The sequence below is a fragment of the Cetorhinus maximus genome, chromosome 24, assembly GCF_964194155.1.
Source record: "Cetorhinus maximus chromosome 24, sCetMax3.hap1.1, whole genome shotgun sequence".
Classification (NCBI taxonomy): Eukaryota; Metazoa; Chordata; class Chondrichthyes; order Lamniformes; family Cetorhinidae; genus Cetorhinus; species Cetorhinus maximus.
The window spans coordinates 46,332,815-46,357,266 of record NC_135902.1 but is presented as its reverse complement, the minus strand read 5'-3'; the positions used below and the strand labels follow the sequence as shown (position 1 = coordinate 46,357,266).

The 24,452-nt window shown below is 39.2% G+C and overlaps 2 protein-coding genes across 6 annotated transcripts in view; both read right to left on the bottom strand.

Annotated features, from left to right (window-relative positions):
* Nucleotides 1-8,121, bottom strand: part of LOC144699855 (endonuclease V-like) — a 79,258-nt gene extending 71,137 nt beyond the window's left edge. For 3 of the 4 annotated variants that reach the window (XR_013580639.1, XM_078571164.1, XM_078571165.1), the window contains exons 1-2: nucleotides 7,997-8,106; nucleotides 1,984-2,155 (exon numbers count right to left, since the gene is read on the bottom strand). Coding sequence is in view for 3 of the 4 variants with exons in the window: in XM_078571164.1 (XP_078427290.1) it covers nucleotides 1,984-2,155; nucleotides 7,997-8,058 (234 nt within the window). In the remaining variant the exon portion in view is untranslated. Of the gene's footprint in view, nucleotides 1-1,983; nucleotides 2,156-7,996 lie in introns of all 4 variants that reach the window. The other variant, XM_078571163.1, reaches the window with a different exon arrangement.
* A 5,421-nt stretch (nucleotides 8,122-13,542) lies between these two features.
* LOC144699854 (E3 ubiquitin-protein ligase rnf213-alpha-like) overlaps nucleotides 13,543-24,452 on the bottom strand; it is a 159,607-nt gene continuing 148,697 nt past the window's right edge. For both annotated transcript variants that reach the window (XM_078571162.1, XM_078571160.1), the window contains 10 exons: nucleotides 23,738-23,986; nucleotides 22,205-22,337; nucleotides 22,026-22,109; nucleotides 20,675-20,858; nucleotides 19,788-19,989; nucleotides 19,535-19,612; nucleotides 18,459-18,656; nucleotides 17,015-17,104; nucleotides 15,022-15,200; nucleotides 13,543-14,312 (listed from right to left, as the gene is read on the bottom strand). In XM_078571162.1, the coding sequence (XP_078427288.1) occupies nucleotides 14,153-14,312; nucleotides 15,022-15,200; nucleotides 17,015-17,104; nucleotides 18,459-18,656; nucleotides 19,535-19,612; nucleotides 19,788-19,989; nucleotides 20,675-20,858; nucleotides 22,026-22,109; nucleotides 22,205-22,337; nucleotides 23,738-23,986 (1,557 nt within the window). In that variant the 3' untranslated portion in view covers nucleotides 13,543-14,152. The remainder of the gene's footprint in view (nucleotides 14,313-15,021; nucleotides 15,201-17,014; nucleotides 17,105-18,458; nucleotides 18,657-19,534; nucleotides 19,613-19,787; nucleotides 19,990-20,674; nucleotides 20,859-22,025; nucleotides 22,110-22,204; nucleotides 22,338-23,737; nucleotides 23,987-24,452) is intronic.

The following is a 24,452-nucleotide window of genomic DNA, read 5'->3' as shown; positions in this document are numbered from 1 at the left end:
TACACTGCGTTCAGTATCTGTTAGGAGAAAGGACAGGGTATCAGATCTGGGTGTGAAACCTTCAACTAAAGCAGCTTGTCTTTTCCCTTCAAAGATGTTAACTTTACTCTGTTTTTGAGTTTATCACGAAATGTAATAAAAAAAAACTCGAAAATAATTACCTTTCAGGAGGAGTGATTGGAATATTTAATGAAAGCTTGCTTAGAATCTGCTCTGAATTTTATCACTGGTTAGCATGAAATAGGAAAAAGAAGATATAAAATTGGTTAACTGTAATATTTACAAATACAGGTCAGTGTCTATTTTGGAATTACAGCATCTGAACTAGTGACTGAAATTGGAGCAAATAGTTTCTATGGAGACCAGTTTAAAAAAAAACACTGAAAATATATGAACTGTTCAACATTTCTACACTGGGTACCATCTGATGCTGGCTAAGATGAAACTGGAGATTCAAAAGATAGTCCAAAGGTAAATGTAAATGTTTCATGTTATTGTGATATCAGCATCAGTTGCAAGTTTTGACACTTCTGATCTCTAAGGAATAATACACAATTTTCATGACAATTGATCAACAATATTAACATATGCAGGTATAGCAATGAGTGACGTAATTACTAGCAGACGATTATATTGCTTGCTTTGTTTGCATCTGAATCTTTGAAATGAACTATTTCCTTCCAATAAAAAAAGAACACTAAATCATAACATTTTTGTTTAAAACTGATGCTTGTATGTGCATAAACCTGGTTTATCGTCAGATAATTATATTTTTCATCATCTCCCTTTCCTACTATTCCTGAATCATTTGCGTACACTCCTCCCATGTAATATCACAGAAACCACAGAGAAATAGCAACATGCTGTCCAATTCTGTTAGCTTGTCCATTTCCTGTTTAATTGACTTATTGCATAACATTTTCAGGTGCTGGCAGGGCAAGTTAACATGACCACTGCATACCCTTGAACTAGAATGGGTAAACATCGGTTTAAGAGCTGTCAACTGTGAATAAGCATATTTTTTTTATCATAGTCTTCTGCAAATAAAGCCAATCAGCAAGACAGCTGATGTCAGAAATATATGCCCAAAATGGAGTGAGCAAGCCTCTATTTCAATTAAAAATGTGACCCATTCACACACGCTTCACTTTCAGATCATCAGTCTCACACTTTACATCTCCCAGAAGCTGTCAGCCCTTCTGCATTCTTTAAAATACTGCTGCTAAAATGTTCTTTAGAAATAAAATCATCTTTTGATCATTTTTGCAACCCTTGGGCAATACACTGCCGCTATAGCAGACCCTATTTACGTGCTGCTGCACAATCAGGACACGACATTTTGAGGTGATGGCCCTTGCATGACTTAATTAAAACTGCTTTGTGGTTGTTTAGTTGGAACTGTGCATACAGATGTGCCTGACAAAAGTTGATTCCAATCCCCGAGGTAAAATATTGTGAACACTCCACCTTGTGGCCTGATCAAGCATAAGGCATTCATCACTTTGTTAAACTGAAAACTGCAATGCCATCTTTCCTGTCATTAAGAGCAAGGTACATTGAAATTGGTCTTTTCCAGCTCGGGGGGCACTGTTCTTCAGGTTGGTGTCCTGTGTGTATTGCCTCTTCTACTGCTCCATGAGCAATAGCAGAGCATTAAGCTGTCCCAGCTCTATACTCTGTGCCTATCCTGAACCCATTCCTTTCACTACTCGTTCTCCACATTCAAAAGCCTCCTTAAAACCATGATCTTCCTTTTCATCTTTACCAAATTACCCTAATTTTTTTAAACCCTGTCTCACCATCTGCTTCTCCTCTGTGAAGTGCCAAGGTTGCTTTGTTAAAGGCTGTATAAATGTGAGTTGCTGTCGCAAGTTATTTGGTTTACCAAAGTGAAGGAGAGCGGTCTTTGTACAAATCTAGTGTCACTTATTATTACATTTTGTATATCAATCAGCTACAGTTTTTTCAAGTGTTTGATTTTACCTTAAGATCAGGATAACTGAGAACCACTAATGAAGCACAAGCATTGACTTCATCTCCCTTGATGTAAGATAAATCCACACCACCAATGCGCTCTAACCCTTCAAAGCCCTCATTGCTTTGCCAGTCCTCAGTGTCATGGTCAATCATTTGCTGCTTCAGTTCTATCTGCTGCCTGTTAGAAGGAAGTCAAGGTCAGTATTTAAGCACCACAGCAAAGCCATAAATAATTCATAATAGTAAATTCATTTTCCCCCCCATTCTTTCATGGGGTGTGGGCATAACTGGGAAGGTCAGCATTTATTGCCCTTTCCTAATTGGCCTTGAACTGAGTGGCTTGATAGGCCATTTCAGAGGGCAGTTAAGAGTCAACCACATTGCCGTGCATTTGGAGCCACATGTAGGCCAGACTGGGTAAGGATGGCAGTTTTCCTTCCCTAAAGGACATTAGTGACCAAATGGGTTTTTATGACAATTGCGATGGTTTCACAGTCACCATTACTGAGATAGGCTTTCCAATTCCTGATTTATTAATGGAACTTAATTTCTACCAGCTGCTGTGCTGGGATTTGAACCCTCATCTCCAGAACATTCTTCAGTTCCAAAGAAGAGTCATACCGGACCCAAAACATTAACTTTGTTTCTCTCTCCGCGGATGCTGCCAGACGTGCTGAGTTTTTCCAGCACTTTCCGCTTTCATTTCTCCAGAGCATTAGCCTGTGCCTCTAGATTACTAAGTTAGTGACATTACCACTATGCCACCGTCTCCCCCAAAATGAAACATTAGAAGATGGATTTAGAAACCCGCCAAAAACTGGAGGGTCAATGCTGCTGTGTGTCAACGGGGGCCAATGCAGGGGCGCTTGGCTTTCTGTTCCGTGCATGGTGCTGTGTTTTTTTTCTTAAAAAGTCAGATTCAGATATGCAGAGGCATGAATTTTAATAAAGCAAGCACTCCATTCCCATTGCTTCCGGCCTGGAGGAGGCAGCCCTCGCTCAGGCAATGAACTGGCAAAAGCCTGTTAACAGGGCCACGGTACAGCATTCACTGAACTCGGCCAAGCAACTGCTCCCGGTGTAGGCTGAAGTTGAAAGAAAAGAAATGATGTAGCTGAGGTCTATACACGTACGCAAGTGTATAGACTTCACCAGTAGGAAAGTGCTGTCGTGGCTGTGACATCAGGAGTATTTTTTTTTGAAAGATAGGGGGCATTATTTTAGAATTTTTTTTCAGGCGCAGGTCATGAAAACTGGAGTACTGCAGGATGAGTGTGACATTCAGGAGACGCAGGAGTCAGAGAGTAGGAATAACGGGCTGGATATGTCTAGAGGCATCCCTGTCTAGAGGATCTGTGTTGGGGCCTCAACTGGTTACCATATTTATTAATGATTTAGATGACAGGACAGGAAGCCACATACCCAAGTTTGCCACAAAGATAGGCGGCATTGTAAGCAGTGTTAGGTGGGAGCATAACATTACAAAGGTTTGAGTGAATATGGTAAAAAGATATCAATATTGGCAAGAGTGAGGTTATCCACTTTGGACCTAAAAACGGATACAATAGAGCACTTCCTAATCTTTAAAAATTCTTTCATGGGATGTGGGTGTTACTGGCATTTGTTGACTAGCCCTAATTGCCCTTGAACTGAGTGCTTACTAGGCCATTTAGAGGGCATTTAAGAGTCAACCACATTGCTGGGGGTCTGGAGTCACAGGTAGGCCAGACCAGGTAAGGATGACAGATTTCCCTCCCTAAAGGACTTACTGACCCAGATAGGTTTTTACAACAATCAATGATAGTTTCATGGTCAACATTACTGGGTCTTGATTTCAATTTCAGATTTTCTTAAATAATTGAATTTAAACCCATGTCCCCAGGGCATTAGCCTGGACCTCTGGATTACCAGCCCAGTGACATTACCACCATGCCACTGTCTCCCCTTTTCTAAATGGTGAAAGGCTGGAAGCAGTGAAAGTCCAAAGGGCCTTAGGGGGTCCCTGCACATAGTCTATTAAGAAGTCATGAATAGGTACAAGAAGCTAATGGAATGCTGACCTTACATCTAGAGGATGAAAATGCTGGGGTGGGGGGGGGCGGGGGAAGGGAACCAATCTGCAGCTATAAAGAGTCCTTATCGGAGCAGATCAGGAGTACTATGCTCAGTTCTGGGCACCATTCCTTAAGAAAGATATTCTAGCCTTCAAGGGAATTCATTATGTATTTACTAGAATGAACCCTGGACTTGGGTTAAATTACGAGGAGAGGTTACACAAACTAGGGTTCTATTCCCTGGAATTTAAAAGGTTAAGGGGTTAGTTGATTAAAGGGAACTGATAGGGTAGATAGAAAGAAACTATTTCTACCGGTTGGGGAATCGAAGACTAGCGAAGGTTGCCTAAAAGTTAGAGCCAGGCCTTTCAGCAGCAAAACACTTCTACACACAAAGGATGGTAGAGATTTGGAACCCTCTTTCACAAATGGGTCAATTGATTGATCTATGTTAAGCAAAGGTATTAAGGGATGTGGGACAAAGGCATATACATGAACATAAGAAATAGGAGCAGTAGACCATATGGCCCGTCAAGCCCGCTCTGCCATTCAACATGATCATGGCTGATCTTGGGCTTCAACTCCATTTTCCCCATTCGCTCCCCATATCCCTTAATTCCCCGAGAGACCAAAGATCTGTCTCTCCCAGCCTTAAATGTAAGACGTTAGGTTGCAGATCATTGAATGGTGGAGTAGATTCGAGGGGCTGAATCATCTACTCCTGTTCTTCTGTTCTATGGTAAGTACAAGAATTAGACACTCAAGTACATATTGCGATGGTTCACAATTGCCTTTGCCGTCTAAAAAAAGTGAGAAAAAACAAACCTCTGATACAGCCAGCTGACTCTACATATGTTCAACTTAATAAAGCAAGTATGTGGAATGCTCCGTCACATACAAAATAATTGATAATTTTGCTCAATATTCCGAAATCAACGTTGTTTACTTAACTTCAAATGATTTGTGTATCTCACATGGAGGAAAAGTCTGGATGTAAAATATTATCATTGAATTTTTGGACTCTTGTGTTTTTCTGCCAATTGCAGAATGATGTTACAAGTAATATGTGTGTCACCCAATGATATTGTGGGGTAATTAAAATGTTTGGGACTTATTTTATTATTTAGGTAAACATTCTTGCAGCATCATTATTTCCATATTTCTACCAATTGGCATTCACTATGGTGAATGGTCAACTATGAGAAAATGTGCTATGGGAACAAGCAAGTCCATGAATCTGGTGTGAACCATTAATCCAACTGTCAAAAACAGAAAAGCGGAAAATACTGAAAGCGCACAGCAAGTTGGTCAACATCTGCAGGACAGGCAGGTTAACAGGATAGAATCAGAAATGTGAGGGCGTAGTCATCAGGAGAGGATGAACAAACTAGGTCTCTTTTCTCTTGAAAGGGGAAGGCAGAGGGCTGACCTGATAGAGGTCTTTAAAATGATGAAAGGCTTTGATAAACACAGAGAAAATGTTTCTGCTTATGGGTGGAGTTGTGTAACCAAGTCAAGTCACAAGTCATTTTTTTTTAAAGAGAAAGTCAGTAACACATGTTTTTACTCTTAGCTAGCAAGTCAACTTTCAGTCACTTTGCTGTTTGAATGTATTTGTAAATACACATTCTACGGATTCACAAATTCTTCACTGTCATACTGTTGACAGATCAAAATGTAATCAAAACCATGTTTCAAAAATGAATGTTTTATTGACTTGAAAACAACACTGTTTTTGGTTACAAATGGGCTATTTGAAACTGATAAAAATTGAATATGAGGTGTAAACCACACTGTTACATGAAACTTCCAAATTCTATTGTTTCCCTTGTTAAACGAAAGCAACCCCGGCAAAGGAACCTTTGGACTTAATTTTATAATATTCAACACAATAATTTTGTTCACTTAAACACTGCACATTGACAGCATCTTTCAGTCATTGTGCAAATGTGAAATAAAATTAAAAACCCTGTTGTACATACTGGACATCTCGAGTTTAGCTTGACTAACTGTTGCACTTAAGAAATATCAATTTGGACAACATCTTGTCACTAAGTCGAGCACAGTGACACCGTGACACACTCCAGTGGTGAATTGTATGCAGGAATGGCCAGGACCCTCATGGCAAGTGGAACCAGTTTGGGCAAAGCTGTTTCTACTGACGCTCCAAAAGCAAATGCATGCGTTGAGGACACTGACATGGCAGCCCTCACAGCTCAAAATATCCACAAACTGGGTTGTCACAGATGCCTCACCATCACTCTGCTGTTTCCGGCTGTACCTTGCAAACAGACGAGGAACTTTTATATCATCTCCTCGTGCTTGTTTCGTGCTAATTTTGCAATTCGCATGATTCAGAAATAACCAACTCTGAATTAAACATTTGAAAGGAAGGCAGGGCCATCAACCTCCTTCGTTCCACATGTTTTCCAGACAGTTCTCCTTCTGCCTTACTTTTATAACTTATATAACCAAACGATACGACTTTTGGTGGTGACATAATTGCTGTATAGTTTGAGAGAGCAACACGTTGTTACACATGAAGCAATTACCTAACTGAACTCAACATTTCAGCATTCAGTGCATTTAGCACATGGAATACTATAACATTTAACATTGTCAAGGCTTCACTTGTGTGTGCTGATGACCTGCTCCCCTCCCTCCTGTCTGTCTCCCATTCCCGTCCCTTTCTCCATTCAGGCATGTAGCCATGGCTATGGAAGGGTCAGGCACGGCCATCGAAGGCTCGGGGGTGGCCATGGAAAGCTTTTCTCATCGGGCTTTGGGGCGGGCAGTGCGTGCTGGCTGGAGATTCTTTATTTAAACTCACAACAGCAAGTTGTGCCCTCCATAGTCCAGGTGTTTCCACTAATGCCAACAAACAACAGACCAACAAACCTCCTCCCACACGGGGTCAGTGAGAAAGGAGGGAATGGGGAATCTGGCATGTGGACGATCCCCGATTGACAAAACTACTTGGCCGCTCACCGCTGTAGATCTGGCAGTCCAGTTTCCAAATCAGCCAATCAGCCGTGGCAATGGCTGGGATCAGGCACGTGAACAAAACCTGTGCTGGATTACATACGTCATGGTTCTCACCAAAGCATCAAATCGAAAAATACCGTTTTTTTAAGGAAAACTGCCAAGTCCATTTTTTTCCCAGTCAAGTCAAAAGTTTAAAAAAAAGTTACTCGGTCCAAGTCACTGACTCAAATCAACAACTCTACTGATAGGGAAGAGCAAAGGTTGTCACCTAAAGGTTATCAACTTAACATAGTCACCAAAGAAAAATCAAATAGGGAATGCAGAAGAAATACCTCTACCTAGAGAGTGATGAGAATGTGGGACTCGCTACCACATGGAGCAGCTGAAGTGAACAATATAGATCCAATTGAGGGGGAACTAGAAAAGCATAAGAGTTTCTGTGGTGTAGTGGCTTTCACATTCATCTCACGCGCGAAAGGTCCCCAGTTCGAAACCAGGTAGAAAAGCATAAGGAAGCAGAGGGTTATGCTAAGAAAAGTGGACAAGTAGAGGCAGGAGATTCGAGTAAAGCAGAATTGTGAGCATGCACTGGCTAAGCTGAATGGCCTGCTTGTCCTGAATACTCAATGTAATATTTGAAATTTACAGCACTTTGCACTGGATGAAAAAAATCTTCATTCAAACCGAGTGGTTGTGTAATTCCAGTTTTGCCTGTTTGTTTGAGGGTTTTAAAGCAGTCCTGGTCTAGCTATGCTGGTAGATACAATGCCTACTGGAGAAGTATCCAAACCACGCTGACGCCGCGCGGCATTGTGGGAGTTGTAGTTCTCCCGGTGACATCATCCTACAACCCCCCCAGGATGCAGTGCGGTACGGGTAGTTTGCGGCCGCTGCAGCGGAAAGGAGATTCCTCTCCCGCGTTGCGCGCCTGATCTCACGGGGGTTTCCTTCCCCTAGAAGAGCGGCAGCGATTACTGTACCTCTCCCACTGCCGAAGGAGCAGCTCCTGTTCCTGACTCTCTCCCTCCCGCGTCGCCGCCATTGTTGAGGGCGAACGCCTCAAGGGACAAGGGTCGGCCACAAGCGTGCGCATGCGCGGCCGCCCCTCTCTTTCGTCATTTCCGCCAGGAGCCTGGGCTGCTACACGTGTACCTCAGTCCTGGCTGTGAATGGATATGAGACATCCCAATTTCCATTCAAACTTCAAATTGAACAAATGCATTCCAGTCATCAAAGTGGTTGGACAACATTCAGGGTCATTACTTGTCCCACCAGATCCGAGGCTGGACAGAGAATACAATTCTACCTTAAATTCTTATGGTTGCTGATGAAAACATTTTGAAAACTTTATATTGTGCCCCTTGGTGTAAGACACAACTGGTGAAATATGAACTTACCATATTAATATATTTTTGGAGCAACCACCTGCCTTATCCACCTAAACCAAGTTAACACTAAGGGTCATTCAAAATCCATCCACTTAAATAGAATTAAGATTGGGCCCTGATCAAGAGGTTACATAGTTTTGCTAAATAGCATAATTTTCACTATAGTCGCATACTAATGACAACATAATGAAATAGTAAGGGTGAGGTGAATTGCAAACCTGAATTGCGCAAATGGTGCAACCTTCTTTGTAAATCAGCAGCATAACAATTTTAATTTTAGTGCCAGTGATTCACCGTAGCAATAGCCAATAGGGAGAATAAGCACTCAACATTTTGCCATACAATCCTAAATTGCTAATTGGTGTATTATAGGGAAGTCGTTCTTATTGGGCAATCATAATACAGCACTTACCTCATCAACTTAGAATCGGTTTTGCATTCTATATGTGGGAGCCAACAGATCTATTTCAAAGTGGTAGCTTCACTCAGTCGGTCGTCATTTAGCCTTGAGTAATATTGTAAAGGAAGTGACCCATTTAATGAAGAAATTAAGGTGTTAGTTAAATTAATGGAAGCTGAGAAAATAAAATACACGATGCAGCATTTGAAGTAGTGCCAAGAAGCTAGTGAAAAACACTACACAGAATGCAGGGATTCATAAGAACCTGAATGCCTTACTGTTGGAAAACAGCCAAACACCTGTGACAGATACTAGATAGTGAAAACAAAATGACCCTCAAAGATTCACATAAAGAGAGCCAAAAAAATTGACGGATAAGACTTATTTAAAAAAATTGTTTTTGTGGTATACAATGGACAATGCCAGCCTGTTTCAATGAGCAAGTCCAGGTCTTAAAAAAGCCAACACACAGACACACAAAAACAGAGACATAGGTCAGCCATCTTTAGGACACAAAGGGTTGAGTTTACCATCAACGCCCCTTAACAGTTGAGACAAAAGACACCCTAAAGAAATTATTTTGGGTTGTGAATATAATCTTCAAATCTATATTTATTTGAATGTCCAATTATTAATTAAAATGGATTTAGACTGCATGTAAATTTAAAGTGTAATAGTCATGTTATAATCATCTATGACTGACTGTAGCTAACACATTATTAAGGGAATACAGTATTGAATATTTACTTCTCTTAGAATAGTCACTCTGTATAAGTGAAGTGATTATCTTTAAGTACCACATATTCTATAATATAGTATTCGTTACTATAATGTAATCTATAATTGGTCCTTATAATAAAGAGTTATAGTTTCATTTACTTACAAGCCCACATATAGATAACAAAATCCTAGAATTCTTAAGTTAGGATTCTAAGTGCTGATATTGGTAAACTTAAAAAGAGTTGTTTCTGCTATAATATACCTGTAAATGTATTCTACCCTGAGGTAATTTTGCTAGTTTGGAAACTCCTAGGAGGGAGAACTTTTCATTGCAGGACCCTGGCTATAGCTGGTAAAGCTGGCCAAGTATCTTTAATGATCTGAAATTTCTGTTAGTTGAGATTTTAAGCTAACAATAAGTTTGACTGGGTAGACTTATCTTGCTGGGGGTAGGGGGTGGGGATGGTAACGATAGTAGAGCCATTAGCAATTTGAAGTATGACATGTGGCAAGTGTAGCGTGTTTCCCAAAGCTCTTCCACATGGGACCCTTCCTTGTCTGTCTGGATCTGATTTAGATTACGCGACAGAGATTGATTGACATTTCATGGTAAAAAGCAAATTTGCTCCAGTGTGGTCTTTATTGCCCAGCAATTCCTATATTACTTTGTCAGAATGTTGTGTGTTCAGGCACCATTTTAGAGATGAACACGTAATTCAAGATCCAATACTTCTGTGCACTAGTGATTGAGCACCTAGTATAGGCCCATGAAAAGAAACAGACCCACCGTTTGCCCCTAAAGACCTTTACAGAGGAGCACAATTTCAATTTAATTTCAAATCCCTTTTACAACCTTTGTGCCAAGGTCTGATCTTCTCCTGCATGTATCCAGGAATCCGAGGGTTAAATCCTGAGGAAAGATGTCATAAACCAAAATGTATTCCCTAGAATGCAGAATGTTAAAGGGTGGTTTTTTTGTGGAGGTTTTTTTAGGATCGTGAAAGGAGTTGTTAGAGACGATTGTCCCTTCTGATGGGGGAGTCCAGGGCATGTGAACGTAACCTTAAAATCAGAGCCAGGCCATTCAAAGAGAAGGAAGGAAATGTTTCTTCAGACAAAGAGTGATAGGAGTGTGGAACTCTCTCCCGCAAAAAGCAGTAAATGCTAATTCAATAAATAATTTTAAATCTAAGGTGGGTAAGAGTTTTCCTCGCAAAGGGAATGAGGGGATTACGGAGCCAAAACTGGTAAGTGGCTTTAGGATAAAGGCCATCCTGATCACATTGAATGTTGTATACAGTCAAAAGATTGAATGGCCTCCTCCAGTTCCTATGTTCTGAAATTTTCTTCTTATAAGCCCTAAACTTCAAACCTTTTCTTTGAACTTTAATCCTGCCTTTGGTCAGCTCTCCCTCATTCATTCCTCCTTATGATGAACTTGCAATTATTTGCTTTGCTAAGGTACTATATTAATAAAAGTTATAGTCTAAGAAGATAGCAGAAAAAGGAAGAGTGTTGTGGAGGGATAATAGTCACCAGTATTGGTAATATTAATAATTTGCAGGATTTCAAGTTTTAAAAAATCTACGACTTCTAGGAATAAACACAAATATAGATCATGAGCACAATAAAACTTCAAAATCTCAAATGTGTTAGGCACAAGGATTTAAAATGCAGTCTAGTCTTATGTGTTTATAGTGCCACCTGCTGCCCTATCACTGTATTACTGTAGTGATGTTTATTCCGTGAAAATGCTAATGTTATCGTTGATGACGTGAAAAGAAAATGGATATCCAAGGACAACAGGGGCTTACTGTACCATTTTTGCACTGACTGGTAGTGGAGGGGGAGGGGGCAGGGGAACAAAGGTGACACTGTAGAAAATGTGCTTTAGTACGCTCAGGTTTAAATATGATATTGGGCATGTTATCACAGAACTATGGAATTATACTGTACAGGAGACCATTTGATCCATTGTGCCTCTTGTAGAGCTACCTTGTTAGTCCCACTCCACTGCTCATTCCCCTTAACCTTGAAAAGTTTCAATTCTCCTTTGAATGTAACTATTGAATCTGCTTCAACCACTCTTTCAGGCAATGCATTCCAGATACCAACAACTTGGGTGTAAAAAATAAAATGTGTTTCCTCATGTCACCCGTGCATCCTTTGGTTACTGACCCTTCTCCCACTGGAAATAGTTTATTTACTCTTATCAAATTTGTTCATGATTTTTGGACATTGTTATCAAATCACTCGCTCTGAAGAAGTCACATGGACTCGAAATGTTAACTCTGTTTCGCTCTCCGCAGATACTGTCAGACTTGCTGACTTTTTACAGCATTTTTAGCTGTTATCAAATCACTGCTCTAAGGAAAACAACACCAGCTTTTCCAATCCTTCCACATAACTGAAGCCCCTCATCTTCGGTAAAATTCTAATAAATTTCTTCTGTACCCTCTCCAAGGATTTAACGTTCTTCCTGAAGTACAGTGCCCGGAATTGACCACTATACTCCAACTAAGACCTAACTGGTTTCGTAGTGGTTTAGCATAACTTGCCTGTTTTGCATTGTAGTCATAAAGCCAATGATCCCATATGCTTTTTTAAAGCAGCCTTCTCAAATAGTCCTGTCACCTTTAATTTATTATGCGCACACATCCCCGATCTCTGCTTCCCCTTTAAAATTCTACAATTTAGTTTGTCATGTCTACCTGCATTTTCCCTGCCAAAGTGAATCACTTTACACTTCTCTACATTAAATTGCATGTGCCATGTTGACTACCCATTTCATCAGTCTACATCCTCCTGAAGTCCATTGCTATCCTTCCCATTGTTCCCACGTTTCTGAGATTTATGACATCCGCAAACCATGAAGTTATGCTTTGTATACCCAAGTCCAGGTCTTTTACATCAAAAATTGTAGTGGCCCTAACACTAACCCCAAGGGAACATCACTGTGTGCCTCATTCAAGTTTGAAACACAATCATTAATCAATAACCCTGATTTTTTGTCCATTATCAATTTTGTACTCATGCTGTCATTCTTCCTTTATTCCCATGGTCTCAATTTTGGTAACAAGTCCATTTTTTGGTACTTTATCAAACACTTTTATTGCCCATATGCCAATTAATTTTGTCCCAGATTATTTTCTCAAAGTTGCTTGACATTAGGCTGCTCAGCCTCATTTGTCAGTTTATTTCTCTTGTTTTTAAACAAAGACAGGCTGTAACATTTGCAATCCTCCAGTGCTCTCCAAGGATTAAAAGATCATGATTCCCGCTCAAGCTGAGGTAGACTTAGGACCTGCCCCCTCACCCTGCTCCTGAGTGTGGAAGGCATGGCAAACCGCTCCTGACAAAAACTGTTAAGAAAAACAGCTCAGCATAAACAGACAATGAGCTGGGGAAACCCCCCCTCTGGGAAGTGCACACATGAATAGAATAAAAAGGAATCTGTCCTAGTAACGAAGAATAGTAAGTTCGCAATCCTTCCCCTTCTTTCTACCAGGTCTGTTATTGCCACTGCATCATGGCCTCATGTAGTGACTTATGCATGCAGCTCACCACTCTATGTGCATTTTACACAGATGCACTCCAAATCAATCTTAGACTGCCTCACATGTGCCCATCTGATCCCTCTTATTTCTGAACTATTCTTTACTCTACTGCTATTTGTCTCTCCCAGTCATCTGCATACTTAATTTCTCCTCTCTTAGGTGTTTCATCCGGTCACCCAACCTAATGCCAAATTAGCTTAAGCCCTCCATCACATATGGCTAATTTATGGTCATTTAGGGTTGAAGTTAACCACAGTAATATATAACACCTACGCCATTTAAGTTGCCATCAAACCTTGTGTCTTTTCTCAGCAACATTGCTTTAAGTTAGAGGGCGAAAATAGACGGAACAATTTTTGTCCTGGTGTCACATACAGATCATGTTAACATGTTTCCAACATGATTTGCTGTTGCATTGTTTTTAAATAATAAAGGTTTGCAGCTTTGTTGAAAATAATGTCTTTTTTTAATGAACACGTTTTATTTAATTTTAGTAGAAACTTACAGCAAGACCTAAAATTAAAAGCAAACATTATGTTTTCAAAATTTACTGAACAGTTTTTTTTAAAAAAAGCACTTGTAAATCTTTATTCAAATATGGCTTCATTACAGAAACCAACATTCACATTTTTAAGCAGCTTTTTAGCATAAAGGCACCTCAATGAATAGAGAAGGTTGGGTACATTTTTCGTTATAGCAGACAGAATATATTCTAACACCCGTACTTGGATAAATGTATATGCAGAGGAAAACTGTAATTTCATGATGCGTTACAATGCTTAATTGATCTTAGACTAAGACACCAAGATAAGCAATGACTGACTGAAGTTTTAATAATGTAATCTGTATTTTGTAAACTTCAAACATCTCTTCAAAGTAAGTTCAGGTGCAAAACAAAGGCAGTTATATCTGACAGTCTTTCATAAATCATTGCTTCAGTGATAAGCAGAAACATACAGTTTCTAATTTCTTTTTTAAAAAATCCCTAATTTTTATATAATCTCTATTTTGTATCAGAATTATATATTTATCGCCGTGAAACAAAGATTTTGTCTAAATGGCTCTTCAAAATTATCTTGAAACTTGTAATCGTTCCCGTTTGAAAGTCACAGCTGCTTTCCAGGTTGCCACACTCTTTGACAATAAAATTTCGGCCGGGAAAAGATCATCAAGTTCTGGCAAATTATCCACCTCCTTCATATCCATAATAATTCTCAGTGAATCTTTCAAACTGAAAAATAAACAAAAATGAGCTTTAGATATTGGAAAACAAATGAGGTTTTTCAACTTTTTAAAAAAAAATAAGAGTTCAAGTTGCTTTGAATTAAGAAATATGAAGAGAGCCTCTTCTCTCTCCCTTCCTCACCAATCTGACTTCAAAGCCTTCACTATCCCACTCATTCACTACCAGTCCATCCTTTTAATATCTGAATAGTGTAGATCACGACTTTTCTATGCCCATATTTGACTGACACTATTGACAGACTACTTATAAAAGAGAGCAACTTGGCTTGCTCTAATACACTTCTCTGCAGAACAATACTTATGTAAACGTTACACAATAAACTACATAAATTTACACTAAAAGTTCTACAGCTGCTGTTTCGAAAATTTGATTTAAGAGACATTGGTTTTGCTAGTAAAGTAGTTCCCAGGTGTCATGGTCAGAAGGTGGATTTTGGTAAACCCTGACACATGACCAAATTACCACTACCTTGCCAAAATGTGATTAACAGAACTTTGCATCATCAAGATTAGGCAAGTCCAGAATTTGCTTCATGAGACATCTTGTGTACATGAATAAATGACAAACTGCATGGCTTGTAGCTATCAATATGTATATTCTACTACTGTAAACTGTATTTTACTACAGTTCAATGGTCCACTGAAAAATTGACAAAGAAGTTTTGGCATGACGAGGCGATTTATAGGTACAATACCTCCACAATGAGTTTAAAGATTCCGATGGTTGAACATTTTTGCATTTCAGTGTCAACATTTCATGCAGTTCCAGTATAAATGTATCTACACTTGCTTGCGTGAAGAAGGTACGCAACTGTTTCTTTTCCTCTGTACTGAGGTCCTTTTTATATTCATCTCGAATTCCTGAGAAAGGATCCTGAAAATACACACAGAAATAATGAAGAATCGGCACTTTGGTACATTTCTGTTCCTCTGATCTTATGAAAGGTTTCCCCATTGGGGATTAATCAAGTTAAATGGCTGTAACTGTGCGGTATGAGTAAGTATGGACTTTACAGGGCTATCATTCATTTTTTAATCTGTACTGCAGCATTATGTAATTACTCAACATTTTATGGCGCACACTGGCCCTTGATGTTTCTAATAATTAAATGCCAAATCATTTCTTGATAAATTTACAGTAACTTATCTTGACTGTAACCCTGTAGTATCTACTTTATATAAATGATATTCCTCCTCATCCCATTGTTCTTCACTACGAGGTTAGTTGGCTCACCCTGCTCCCAGACGTCAGTCAATGCCAATCGAAGCCTACTGCTAGAAGACATGTAACAACGGCCTGGGGTTAAACACTCCCTTTGCAGGGAAACACCTTGCATCTACCCAGTTCCTCCCCACAGAGGTACAGATCAGCAACGCTACAGTGTGAAGACTGAACCCAAATTCAGTACTGTTGTGGCAAAGTATTTTGGGATTTTAATGTATGCCCTGAGCATTGGCCATCATAAGCAAGTGACATGCGGTACACAAAGCTCCCATCAGAACTGAAAAATCTCAACTAAAAACAGTACAATAGGTTAAAGAACTATTATATAAAACACTTCTCAAAATTTCCTCTTGTAGTTTGGGATGTCTCCTGAACCTTAAAATCTTCTAATCACACCCAAGTCCCTTTCTATATAATCAGGTAAAAATTCTCTGAATATTAACATTTCTCTGTAAACTATCATGCATTCAGTTGTTTAACAATTTAGCCATTATTTTTTCTGGAGGGCAAGCACCTCAAATATTGCTTGTCATTAGATTTCCTGGTGTTGTGCACACTTAGTTTTCCAAGAAGATACCAGGAAGTCCATCTCCAGGCACTACCAAATACTGCTCTGAACCTAACCATGCAGTAGCAAGCGGGACAGAAGAATGATTACTCCCAAGGATTATGCTGGTCTTCTTGTGGGGAGGTTTACAGCCTTAACCCTACCCCTCCACATTGCAGCCTGGCTGAGTCCATGAGTCAAGTAGATGGGGGAAATCACCAAAGTTAACCAGCTGCTGTGTAGCTATTATAGCCAATCGTTCATTAACTCACATTTAATTTCAATGCTTTCTTTTTGATAACACAATTGAATATATATTTTAACTGAAAACAGACCATAAAACACATACATTGTTATTACAGAATAATAAAATATCCACAGTCATACACAATTATGTACATTTATTAGTGCATGTAATGGTGCGTGCAGGTGCAAAAATACTCAAGAAGCCCAGCAATGTCCAGGATCAGCAGTTCTCAAATCAGTATCACTGAATTCAATATCGATTCTTTCCATCACAGGCTCACTATGCCTGCTATATGTACTATCTACTTGAGTGCACAGCAGGAACTCATCAAGGTTACTTCTGCAGCACTTCTCAAGGCCCACCATCTCTACCACCAAGATGGTAACAAGAACACAGGAACACCATCATCTTCAAAATGCCCTTCAAGTCACACATCATCCTACTTGGACATACACCACCATTCTTTTGTTGTCACTGGGTCAAAATGTTGGAACACTCTACCAAAAACCTTGATAGGAACTCCAGAACAAGAAATGCAGTATTTCAAGAAGGCTAATCACCACCTTTTCTGGGGAACTAGGGATTGGACAATAAATATAACCTTGTCTGCACCACCCACACCCCGAGAAAAATAAAAGGATTCTTGTTGGTAACATTTCTAATTCATACCCTCTTCAGACGTAGGGAGAATTCTGATTTTCTTGCAGAAAGGAGTTGCCAAAGTGCTTGGATGTGTTTTAAGCTGCACCTCTTTAATGTCTAGAGTAAAAAATAAGTATTTAACATGTATTAACAACACTTGTACTTACTGTTCTCATAGAACCAAACACTTCATGTGAACAGCTTTAAACAACAAATATAAAAGTTGAACAAGCCTGCTAACAATACATTTCTATAGTAGTACAATGCATGATGTTCCAATGATGGTGTGTGAGCATACTGTGTCCCAATGGTAGAAGATGGATTCTCCCCTGGATTTCCTACATTGTGAGGTATCATTCTCAATTTAGTTGTTAAAAAGGGGGTACAAAAGAGGGGCATTTTGTTGCATGAAGGGCAAAATTGGTAGCAGAATCTATCCTGTTGCTCTTGTTGATCTATTTGTGTCCAAATACAAGGTACCATTAGGAAGGAGTCAGCTGATGACCTTTAGTGTGAATGGGAAGACAAAGCAAATATTGGAAAAGTTTTTTTCAAAAAATAAAATCAACCCTTGTTACTGAAATCTTACATAATCAAAATAGCTCCCCTAGCACAGACAACAGCATTCAAAATCTGATTTTCAATAGCAAATCTGGATAAAATTTACAGTGGACACTATCACTGTTAACTCTAAATAAAGATAGGTTTTAACAACTTGAATTTAGATAGTACCTTCACACTTATCTCAAAGATGGTTAACCACTTAACACACAATGAATGAATTGGAAGTGGAGCTACTATTGTTATATAGGTAACGGCAGTAGGCAATTTCTTTGCAGCCAGGTCACATGATAGAAATTTGATGAATGACCAGTTAATTTGTTTTTTGTGGTGCTGGCTGAGCGGTATGAATCTTAACCAGGATACCTGGCAACTTCTCTGCTTTCTTCAATTAATGCCATGGGATCTTGATATTCATTCAAATCATCTGAACAGGCAGGAGATGTCTTGTTTCCAACATCTGCAGTACTTTACCTTTGTAAGGTGGTGTCTGGCTTAGTATTGAACAAACTACTTTTGCCCCGAGCACCACAATTCTCCCTCAAAGTTGTGCTGAATTATTTGCCTAAATGACAAAGTGGGTCTTGAACCCACTACCTCTGACTCAAAAGGTGAAAGTGCTATCAACTGAGTCAAGCTGACACCTCACCCAAGAAATGCTGATCATCAGCAAGAATGGGCTTGAATATTACTGAAGTGCATTATACTCATCATTGCCAATTACGGATAAGAAGAAAGTGGAAACCAATTTATGGTGTAGATTTAGTAGTAATAGGGATAATTCTTAAAGAGTTCAAGGGGAGAAAAAACACAGCCTATGTTAAATTAACAGAAGAAATCCAGAGCAACCTATTGATTAACATGAGATCCAGAGCAACCTAATATGCAGTCAGGATAAACATGTACTTACTTCCATTACATGAGGTGCCATTTGATCTTCCATTTGCAAAACCTCCTTCAAGTAGACCACCAGCTGTAGATTAGGGTCCCCGCCTGACATGGCCAAAAATCCTAAAGTAACTTCCACGGCAGTGAATGCTTCACATACGTCACTGTACGACTGCAGTTCACCACTTATGGCATTAATAATTGAGTTTGGCAGTAATTCCTAAAAGGGAAAACATTGGGTGATATGAAGATGGGCTGACAGGAAACTGGATGAAAGAAATACTATAAATTGGACGACATTAGAGCACCTTTTATTTGGGAGGGAAAGAATGGGATTGAAGTCTATTGGCATTCCATTTTCCTCATTCTCACCAATATACTATTTTGTTACATCAGCGAGACCTCTTAAGCAGGAAATAGAATTTTCAAAACATCATATCCAACTGCTGTGATCGTAGAATTTGTTCAGGTAAACTATTTTCAACATAATTCTAAATTGAGAGCATTTCATTGCCTTTCCTCATCTTCTGTGCCTTACTAAATAATGCATTTTGGCATAGTCTTCCATAGTCTACTCAATAAATGGTGCTTGAGTGCAAAATAAAACAAAAAATAAAAAATCACACCTAGAGCACTGACGCAATATGAACCCACAGCAATTAAAAACAATACTTGAAAACCATTCCTAAATGGTTCAGAGACTTATTTTAGGTAGCTATTCTATTCAGGGTTAGATTCAAAGTTTGGTACAAAGAGAAAGACAACAATGTGCAAGGCATGCGCCTCCCATGGAACCATCTTTTGTTTCTTTATCTGTTCCATTACCACCCACTTTTACCATGCATCATCATCCCCTTTGTCATTTAATCCCTTCTGCCTTCCACTGTATCTTCCCTTTTATGCATTCTTCCTTCCCAGCTCCTTTCTTGTTCAGGAAGTGTTAAATCACTAACTAATTTGAGTTCGAATGAAAGGTCGTTGGTTTAACATATCAACTCTGCTTCTCTCTCTACAGATGCTGCCTGACCTGAGTACTTCCAGCATTTTCTGTGCAAGACTATCCTTCTAGCCCACTTGAAACATAAAAGTAATGAGTACCTGAGGGAGCTTGTTCTTCACATCTTTAAAGATGTTTTCATAATTTCTGTCTTGTCTGTAAATCAGAGTTGGTATTCCCTGAAAAATTGAAGAAAAAGGATTTCTATGTAGAACATCATACTAATATAATTCACAAGGTCTATTACCATGAGTATGGTCCTCACAGTTGATGACTGACTTAGTCTATGTAGATTTATTTACAAAACTATAGTTTTAAGAACCAGTGTCATTTATAGTCCCTATTTTGACTTACTGTTAAGCTTATAAGTGGCTTTCCTTTCAAGAATCTGTTGGTAAGTTGCTGTTCAATTCTCTCCAAGTCATACTCAAACACTGTTTCCCCTCCTTTTTCCATAGTGTATTGGCAGTTGGATGAAATGAGGGGAATCAGGTCTCTCCCGACCTCGTACTTGATTACGTGCAAGTCAGCTACATCCAATGGACTGATTGAGTATCTATAAAGTTCAAGAATTATGTAGTTTGTAAGATGAACACAAGACTGAAAACATTAATTTATATGTTTGAACGAAAGATGGGGACACAGTGATGGAAGGAAACCCTTGTGGCTAAGAGTTTTTACTTGTGCTACACATTCGCACACGCATAAGGGTACAACTGAATTTTGATACGCAGATTAAGTTTTTAATCTTTACTCCATGAAACACAGACATTGACATTCTGGGCACCCTTTTCACTGTGACCTCCCAATGCTATTATCAAATTTTCACAAATTAGTTCCAAATTGGAGGGTCCTTTTTCTTTTCTATATTTCTGAGGTCATGTTGATTGGGAAATGGCCAGACTTACTCTAAATGTTCATGATTTGCAAATTTTAGGCACGGGAAGGCCCTTGTGTTTTACACTACAGTTCCTATACAAGCATAAATTGCCCCCAGTAATTCACTCCAACTCGCAAATCCACATAAATTTTTAAAAAAATTCTTCCTGGGGCTTGGGGGTTTCTGATATTCAGTTGTCTATTTTCAAGCAAGGAAAATGAAAATTTGAAACACGAGGTAAGAAAAAGCTGGAAGGAAACACAACCATTTATGTTAGCAGGCAGCTCCTGTTATTAGACCATTAATATAAATACCATGAGAATTAGGAAGCACCAATATAAGCGCCAAGAAATAAACTCACGGTGTAGATTTGCTGGTGTACTTCTCCACTGTATAAACAGAGTCATTCTGAAGAGCAATAAGGTAGCTAACTAATGCTGTCGAGCATAAGCCAAGATTCTGTCGACGGGGAAGCAGAACTTCAAGCCTGCAGTTCTGCATGTCCAAATCCAAAGCACAGTATTCCTCAGGAATCTTAATTGCACCTGTAAAATAGTGACTGGTCAAACAAATTCTTCAGATTTAAAAATGTTGAAATAATAATGATACTTTATTCAAGAAGCACGTATGCAGCCTGAAGACTGAAATCCTGGTACATGGCTTTTTAGTATCTTTTGAACGCCTTCAGTATTTTCATTGAGGCCATTCACCTCAGGAATACCCAAACTGTTGTGTTCCTGCAGGCCACTTAGACATATGCTATGATGTCTCAGAAGCCATATAAAGAATAAATCAATGCTCCCATTGGTTTGCATCTATTACAAGCCATGGATAAAACATATAAAATTGTAACAGATTAGTGTCAGCTGTGACTCAGTTTGATAGCACTCCCGCCTCCTAGTCAGAAGGTTACAAACTCAAATCCAGCCTAACCCTCCAGTGTCATTGAAGGAGTACTGCACAATCAGAGGTGTCATCTTTCACCCCTCTCAAGCGGATGTAAAAGATCCCATGGCACTACTCTGAAAAAGATCAGGTTACCAAGGCGACTGGGTATTCTGGCCAATATTCTTCCCTCAACCAGCATCACCAAAAAAAATTATCTGGTCATTATCACATTGGTGCTGACGGGACTTTGCTGTGCTCAAATAGGTAACAATGCTTTTTGCTTCAGCCATTGACCACACAAGTGAATTCCACAATTTCAAATCGGTTACATTACAACAATGACTACACAAAAAATATTGTACTGGCTGTAATGCATTTTGTGATGTTCTGGTCATGATAGGACTTGCATTTATTTATATAGTGTCTTAATATTCTGATTTAGGTATTTTGCACCACACCTGTAGGCTCTGAAAATTCAAACAGAACAAACCAACAAGAAAGAAATGCAAACAGGACCGAATGGACTAGGTGGGCCAGATTGCAGGGGCTCAGGGGCAAGAAATGGTCCATGAGCCATTGTTTGGGTGCCCTGCTCTACCTGGAATATTTAATTGATTGATATCCTATACTTTGATCAGAAATGTTTCCTGCCCATATTATCACAATACAACCAAACCGTGATGATAAAAGTACAATATTCTGTTTTTTTATATTTACCTTGTATCAAAAAACTTTTTGGATTAATTTTATTTATTTGAGGAGGCAAATAGCTAAAAATTCATTTTGTAGTTAATTTAGATGTTATAAATACAGGTAACACTCACCATTAGTAACAAGGAATGTTCGAAGTTGATTCCACACATATAGGAAACATGATATTCGGGATGCAAATGTACGCTTTACAGGCTCTGGAATAAAACCAAACCATGTGTTGGAATAAGGACGGATACTTTATTCAGGAAGGACTTAAGTCTGAGCTGCTTTGTAAAAGATAATTCATTACCTGGACTAAAGTTCTGAAGAAACTCATGAACAGATTGCGCAGGTACGTCAGTTGCATTCTGAAATCGTTTCACCAAGTCATACTGGAGTGCCAATATTTCTGGCAGGAACTTCACCAACCTTAACTGAGCTTCCTGCATATTACGAGATTGTTAACAGGTTACAGAAATGCCACGGATCTTACTTACAATACAACTTGCATTTGCAAGTTACAGTTCACTACTTCACATTTGAGGAAGATTTGTGCTGTTAATACCGACATGAGCAGAGAAAACATCATGAAATTTGATTTTGGAATATTCCAATTAATATGTACTATACTATAATGTTACAAACAATTAAGCATTTGTACTCAAATCCTTGCTTTGTTACTTTCAGGTGATTATTCCAACGTTCTCCTTCTCAGCATCTCTAACTCATCCCTCCATAAACTCTAACTCATCTAAAACTCTGTCACTTGTACCCAGTTAAACACCAACTCCCATTCATCCATTCCTTCAGTCCTCACTTCACTGGTTTAAAGCAGTATGGCCATTTATAAATCCCTCCACACCTTACTCCAATCCTCTAATCCCTCCTTTATGCTTTCCTCACTCCAATCTTAGCCATGTCATCGCTACCCCATCACTGGTAATGCAGCTTTTAGCAGCCTCAGTCCTGTTCTCTCTCCACATCTTTCTCAATCCACAAAAACCTTCTCAAAATACATCCTAACAACAAATATTTCCATTTTCTCAATAACACTATTCAAGTTTGGTATCCATTTCCATTTGTGAAGCAACCTGGGACTTGGCTAAAAGTTCTATGGTCTCCTCCTCAATTTTTTGTGCAAAGCAAATGTTGAAAACACTTGCCACACTTTTTATTCATTCATGAGGCCCAAGCATTGCTGGCTAAGCCAGCATTTATTGCCCATCCTTAATTGCCCTTGAGAAGGCACACCCACAGGTGTTAGGGAGTGATTTTGGCCCAGGACTTTGATAATTGAATGCTCAATTTTACAAAAATAATGAGGAAAGTATTAGTTTTGAAGAAGTCACAGATTTTTAGAATTATCCTTGAAAGGAGTAAGGAAATTTCATGCTAGTTAGCATTCATCTTTTGTTCTATGCAAACAGTTTTAGAAATGAAGTAAAAGTCACCGTAGTCCCAGAGGATCATAGGTTGCTCTCTCATTAGGGAGATACGACTGGCAGTGAGTTTAACCTGAGGGTCACCACATCTCAGGTGAGAGGCCTTCATGGATGACCTAAACCGGTATGGGAACTGAACCCACGCTGTTGGCGTCACTCTGCATCACAAACCAGCCATCCAGCCAACTGAGCTAACCTATTTTACTGAAGAAGTGTGTTCACTCAGCAATTAGATTCTTTCAGCTTACACCAAGCTTTTCTCTCATCCTTGTAAGATTTTTATGTTCTTCATGGTGGGGGGATGTCATTACTATGGAACTAGTCCATCTTTCAATTGATAAAAGAAATAAAACTTTACCAGAATATATATACAGGACCATTAAACAAGCTGCACCAAATACCTTTTGTAGAAACTGCCACAGGATGGGGACAGCATCTTTTCCATCCTTATGTTCCACTATGTGTCGCAAATGTTCAATAGAAATTCTTTTCCGGCAGCTCCATATGGTAGAACAGTACAACGCATTTGCTTTAGGTAGTTTAAGGAATATTTGGGGGTCCCCATACACAATTTTGACAATAGGATTTGAACATATTCTCTGATCCTGACTTATTTGGCTGTTGATATCCACAAGCTTTCTATCCAGGTTCTGTTAAAATAAAGTTGCAGAAGTGAAATGACGACAAGTTTCAATTGGCTTCCCACATATCTACATGCAAATTTCTTGGTGAAACTTTTAGTAATTTTAATTTTTTAAAAAAAGAAAAGGATGCAGAAAAGTCAAAACAGAACAATGTACATTTACAAAGTGTCTTTTTCTCCTCGGGGCTTTTCAGTCAGTGAATTACTTCAGAATAGTGGCAGCCTTCCATCTCGTAAAATGATAGCTTGTACAATGGTTGCCCACTCTGTGTTAAGTATCACTTGGTGTGGCTCAGGAGCCCCATTCTGAGATGGCAGTCTCTGCTGCATTTGCTGCAGAGGAAGACAGCGGGCAGAGATGGTGCATGGTTTGCTCATCTGTTTTCTCTGGGCCCTCTTCTCAGCCAGCTGAACTTTTCATTTCTGCTCACCTCTTCCAATGCCCTTCCAAATAGTCGGCTCCCAGACGTCAC